Below are 6,779 nucleotides of genomic sequence, written 5' to 3' on the forward strand. Positions count from 1 at the left end.
ACACAGCTTCTGTGTAAGATTTACTCCATGTATAAAAATATGATTTCCCTTCAAAGTTCTGTTCTGGTAGGTAGATATCTACAAATTAGAATTAATAGTTATATATTAGTTACGTATGTTTATGTCACCATTCTGTACCAATATTAATATGATGGCTTTCAATTTTTCAGGGAAAACCAATGGAAAAAACGAGGAATATCAATTAATCCGAATAAACGGAAGTGTGGATTTCCTGGAGGATTTATAAATCAGGTAATTTACATGACTTTATTGTGTAGCGGGCAATTACAGTCACGTGATTTAATATGTAGCGAGGAAAATCTGCATGATATTTTATGTTGAGGGCGCTTGTCCACATGGATGTGAAACGATGCATCCTGAGTGGACACCCTAAGTTTAGAGGACCAATTTTAAAAACTATACGTTAGGGTATACTAACTTATTATTAATAACATCATACACATTGAACACAATTGAGTAACCTGTATATGTGTGTAACTGCCTGTATGTAACCAAATACAAAATATGCTTACTGTACACCAAATCCAATCAATTTGAATTCTGGGCCTGTACCCTAAAATCAGCGCCCCCAACGTTATTAGAATTACTGTTAAGTACTATATATAGATAAAACAGACCTCTAATTTGACTTAAAGAGTCTAATTTATTTGTACTTCAACAATTTACTTTAACAAATTTAACACAGGTTTGTTCCATATTTAGCCAATAACAGTGATTTCATTACTTATGCATACGTGAAATCAAACACAGGTTGCAACCTGTGTTTAACCGAAACGATGCAACCTGTGTTTAACCGAAAAACTAACTATTATTAAAGCAGACAAAAGCTCCACACTAAACAAAAGAACTGAGTTGATATCCAAATGCCGACACGAGAACAAGTTTTATTTGTCCAGCTTCAATAGAGCATCTATCACCTAAACTATTAAACCCGTTAACTAACGGAACATCAAAGCCCAACATGGAACAACCCGCCAACACTTACTTGTCCGCACCCAATAACCCACACAATAACAACCAACACCTCCACACATACAACACCTACCCACCGACACAGACAATAGTGATGGTATTTCTATTGTCTACACTCTATATATACAGCACACCCAGAGAGTAGGCCTCAGAGTGTCTGATGATCGCAATATGCGTGAAACTCCGAGTTACACCCAAGAAAGAGTTCCAGTACTACCAAAACTATATATATATATATATATATATATATATATAAACTCATTTATATATGCTTAAAGTCTGTACGGTATGCTGACTGATTACACCAAACATTACATTATTATTGCTGTCAAAAAGGTGGCATATTAAAATTTGCATGCAGTAACCTTAGATATTATTTCTACCAGAGTGGTGCATTGGTTCATGTCTATACTGATGGAAGTGTATTGATATCACATGGTGGTATAGAGATGGGTCAGGGTCTATACACTAAAACTATACAAGTTGCCAGTAGAGTTCTAGGCATACCTATAGATCGTATCCATGCCAACGAAACAGCCACTGATAAGAATGCTAACACTTCAATTACTGGAGCAAGCAGTGGATCAGATTTATACGGTCATGCCGTGAGGGTGAGTTAAACTTCGATGGGAGTTATAACACACACACACACACACACACACACACACACACACACACACACACACACATACGTACGCACGCACACGCGCTTCAGTTATGTGTACATACATGTAAATCATTATATCAGTTTTCAATTTAAGTGTCGATTGATTTATATCACAGTAATTAATGTGCCGTTTTCCTTTACTTTAAATTACATGTGATTGATTCAATTTTAATTATGTGCTATGACACTACCCAAGAAACTGCAGATATGATATGTTATCAGTTAGCAATTATGTGTATATGTAATATGCATTACAAATAATTAATATACATGTAAAAACACTGTATACATGGTATGGTATTTTGATAAATAACCAAAGACATTCACAATATACGATTTGTCCTCCGATAATTTCTGCTATTTTTACTGTTGAAAGACAACACACAAATCCTTGACAGCGTGGTGAGAGGTCACAATATTTTGATAAGCTAGCTCAGAGGTCACAAGCCCTTGACAAGCTAGAGCAGAAGTCACAAGCGCTTGATAAGCTAGGTCAGAAGTCAATAAAAAAACTACTCTGTTCAGTATATAACCTACTACACGACAACCACATAAGTGTTTATGCACACAACCAATAACCATGACTAAGACGACATTTAAATTTATCTTTTCTAAACATTTAGATCGCATGTGAAAATATAATGGATAAACTGAAACCTACTATGGCCGAAAACTCAAAAGGCTCATGGGAAGAATGGGTAGGTAAATATAGCAAAATATTTGTATGTCATGTGATGATAGAGTATTGTTTTTATGAAGACAGGTCGGATATGTATTTCTAAATATATATATATATATATATATATATATATATATATATATATATATATATATATATATATATATATATATATATATATATATATATATATATATATATATATATATATATATATATATATAATATCATGAACCATACAGTGCTAACCCAAATATTTCATGATATTATTTATATATAGAACCTCAGTGTAAAGTTATATATATATGTCTGAATGAAGAGTTCATTTTGTTCATTTTCCTAAGTATAATCCTTACTCTGTATTTCAGGTAAAAGATGCGTACAACAACCGTGTAGATCTCTCTGCAAGAGGTTTTTATAAGTAGGTAAACCTTTGTCAATGTGTAAATATATCAATAGTAAATACTGCTTACGACAGACAGACAGCCAGACAAACAAACTGTCACAGACTCCATATAGACAGGGAGTGATAGCAGGAAAGACATAAACAGGCAGAGATCGAAGAGACAAAGGCACAGGAACAATATTTAAGGTTAGACAGTAATGGCGAGAGTATGCGACATACAGAAGTAGGGGTAATTCAAGTAGACAATGAGAAACACATAGGTGTAAAAAAGGTAGACAGACGGCAGAGAGTTGGGCAGACATCTAATATTCTTTACATTGCGAGAAAATTGCTCTGTTTTATGCTCGGTTAATACTCAATCTTACCACGTACCTCTCTCGCTTGGTCATGAAGAGATCCATCACCGGTGAGACTGGGTAGCCGAGATTAACCTGGATATCAAATATAAGAACATATTTTTACATATAGACCGCCCGGCGATCCCATGAATTGGACAGAAAGAACAGGAGCAGTTGGTTACTACTATGCCTATGGCTGCGCATGTTCTGAGGTTGAAGTGGATTGCCTGACTGGTGACTTTGAAGTGTTGAGGACAGACATTGTAGTTGATTGTGGGGATAGTTTGAACCCTGCACTAGACATTGGACAGGTACATGTACAACTTGCCTTTGAGCTAACCCAGTATGCTAATTAGATGGTTTTCATTAATAATTGTCTCACATCATTATTGATGGTAATGCAGCAGAAGATATATATATATATATATATATATATATATATATATATATATATATATATATATATATATATATATATATGATGATCGCAGTATGCGTGTCTGATGATCGCAATATGCGTGAAACTCCGAGTTACGCCCAAGAAAGAGTTCCAGTACTACCAAAACTATTACGCTCTGCCACTGCGGTATAGAGCACTGTCTTAGCAGATTGATACTCACCGAGTTATATATATATATATATATATATATATATATATATATATATATATATATATATTTATATATATATATATATATAGATTAATACTCACCGAGTTATATATATATATATATATATATATATATATATATATATATATATATATATATATATATATATATACAACTGTACAATACAGACCGTATAAATGAACACAAGAACCGTTTAGCATGAATCTGAATATATATATATATATATATATATATATATATATATATATATATATATATATATATATATATATATATATATATATATATATATATATATATATAACTCGGTGAGTATCAATCTGCTAAGACAGTGCTCTATACCGCAGTGGCAGAGCGTAATAGTTTTGGTAGTACTGGAACTCTTTCTTGGGTGTAACTCGGAGTTTCACGCATATTGCGATCATCAGACACTCTGCAGATATGCGTGAAACTCCGAGTTACACCCAAGAAAGAGTTCCAGTACTACCAAAACTATATATATATATATATATATATATATATATATATATATATATATATATATATATATATATATATATATATATATATATATGTAATACATTATAACTTACTATGTTAAACTCTAAAAGCAAAAATACATTGTAAAATACAAGATTGTATTTTCATTGTAATAGCATTGCTGGCGGCTGCTAATGTTCTAATGTAGTCATCAAGACATGATTTATGCAATAAAAACACATCCATTTACAGTAATATTTCCATTTTGTGATCAATGTTTTCTGTGTAATTGCAAAGATCGAAGGAGGTTTTATGCAAGGATATGGTTTATTCACTATGGAGGAAGAACGTAGATCAGCTGACGGAGAATTATTAAGTCTTGGACCAGGCTTGTATAGAATACCCAGAGTGAAGGATATACCGCAACAATTCAATGTTCATCTGTTGAAAGGGTGTCCTAATAATCTTGGTATTTACTCTGCTAAGGTGAGATAAAACGTGTCCATGAAAACAACTGTACAATACAGACCGTATAAATGAACACAAGAACCGTTTAGCATGAATCTGAACCATTTTGTTTAAAAGGCAAGGGGTTCCAATCCCAGGTTGTCGCATTGGTGTTATATCAGTAAATCCATAGGAATTACATGAGATTATTCTTCTATTCTGTGCCAACATTTTCTATAGCTCTGCCAGACAACTGTTTTTCATACCCATTGTTTAATTATTTTTCAAATAAGGTCATAAATTATACTAATACTTATAAAAATCCATTTCATGAGTTTAGATTAGAGTGATTAGAGTGGAAATTTAGGTGTGAAGATATATGTCCGGCAGAACTGTTGAGAAACTTAATCCAGAACAAAGGAGTGCCATTCAGTCTAATTCGCATAGCTCTACTGATCAGATAACAACTTGATTCAAGAACTTGGGTTTAACTCTTTGAATATTAATGCGTTTATTTTTCTTATGATATACTACATTTTAACAAATATATTGTTTTTTGCAGAATGTTGGCGAACTACCTGTTTTCCTGGGAAGCTCTGTTTACTTCGCTATCAAGGACGCCCTCTATGCAGCCAGAGCCGATGCTGGAATCCATGGTGTATTTAGACTAGACCCCCCAGCAACAGCAGAAAAGATTCGTATGGCTTGCATTGACCAGTTTACCAAGGATATGTGAATTCGAATTGATCAACATCAACTATTGCTACCGATGACATAATTACAATTTTAAAGAAAAATTCATTATTTTTGCTAGATTATGCCCTACTTTGATTGAAGGGTCATTGACCTGTCGTCAAGATCATGACATCACCGTCTACTATTATCATTAAGATAGATAAGAACACAGTACGCATGACTCAAATAACATGAATTCATTTATCAATATTGTTGGAATGGTGAAAGGACATAGAAACTCCCTTTCCTATTAAGGTTTACATTCAATTTGTCTAATCTCCAGCTCCATGAGAAAATTAGTGAACCAAATTTGACGGCAACAGGCTGTTTGCGATTGTATGCTCCCCAGTGAGTTGAGGAAGTATAAAAGGCCGTTGACCGTTGTGCCGATATAGATCCGAGCCAGGGGTAATAATTGTAAAGCGCTTTGAGCACTGGGTGGGAAAGCGTTATATAAGAACCAACATTATTATTATTATTATTATCAACATTATAATTAGGAAGATAATCGAAAAGTTCAATCAATTCAAAACATGTATATTGCCACCAACGCAAAATATGTAAACTTTAAAACCAACAGATCACTATTGACTGAATCAAAAGCATTTGCAAAAGCTATCTTGAAAAATGAAAAGATGTTGCATAGAATTTAGTATTTAGGAACCAATGAAATAGTCGGTATGATGAACAAGTTGTTTACATTTTCCATAGTACATTGTAAAATGTGTCAATAAACCAATAACCGTTGATATGTCAATATAGCCATGTGATATTACTTTACCAGCTAAGATGTACATTGGTGTTGTTACCTTGATACATGTTTATGTTTCATGTTTATCGTGCTGAGATTGACTATGGTTACGTTCCCTTTGGTTTCGAAAAGGTCAATTATTAACAATTCCAAAAGTTATTTTGGAAATCTTCGTGGAGTATTTTGGTATTTTACTTTTTATCATGATGCCTTGGGTAGTATGGCTGTAATATTTGTTGACTGTAACATGAATTTGTACATTGTACTTTTTGTCCAAACCCTAGGTTAAACCCCATCTCTAGTATTAAGTATCCAGGGCCACGTCACGTTGTCAGAATAATACCATGCCACGTCTTTTAATGTCTGTACATGTGTAAACAACCCTTGATATTTCTAACCCTCTGAACGCCTATCGCAACATTCATGCACGTTGTGTAGGACTGGTTAGGAAGTACCTTACCGAAGATCACTGTATTCCGTGAAAGCAAACATTGCACTACACCAAAAACACTCGATCAGTTGTAATTATCAAAATCACAATATATGCTGAAGTCGAAACCAAGACCCTCAAAATACTAGGCAGGCGCACTGCAACCCCCCCCCCCCGACCAATCGATGTCATTGCTACACGACATAACCCCTCTATCGTAC

The 6,779-nt window shown here is 33.9% G+C and overlaps 1 protein-coding gene across 2 annotated transcripts in view; it reads left to right on the forward strand.

Moving 5' to 3' along the window:
- Positions 1–6,031, forward strand: part of LOC144440511 (xanthine dehydrogenase/oxidase-like) — a 21,861-nt gene extending 15,830 nt beyond the window's left edge. Inside the window, exons 24-30 of one of the 2 annotated variants that reach the window (XM_078129895.1) lie at positions 171–252; positions 1,380–1,604; positions 2,284–2,358; positions 2,708–2,760; positions 3,214–3,394; positions 4,493–4,681; positions 5,205–6,031. In XM_078129895.1, coding sequence (XP_077986021.1) covers positions 171–252; positions 1,380–1,604; positions 2,284–2,358; positions 2,708–2,760; positions 3,214–3,394; positions 4,493–4,681; positions 5,205–5,378 — 979 coding nt within the window. In that variant the 3' untranslated portion in view covers positions 5,379–6,031. Of the gene's footprint in view, positions 1–170; positions 253–1,379; positions 1,605–2,283; positions 2,359–2,707; positions 2,761–3,138; positions 3,188–3,213; positions 3,395–4,492; positions 4,682–5,204 lie in introns of those variants that run through there. The other variant, XM_078129897.1, reaches the window with a different exon arrangement.
- Positions 6,032–6,779: the final 748 nt, after the last annotated feature.

Source organism: Glandiceps talaboti, chromosome 9, assembly GCF_964340395.1.
Source record: "Glandiceps talaboti chromosome 9, keGlaTala1.1, whole genome shotgun sequence".
Taxonomy (NCBI): domain Eukaryota; kingdom Metazoa; phylum Hemichordata; class Enteropneusta; family Spengelidae; genus Glandiceps; species Glandiceps talaboti.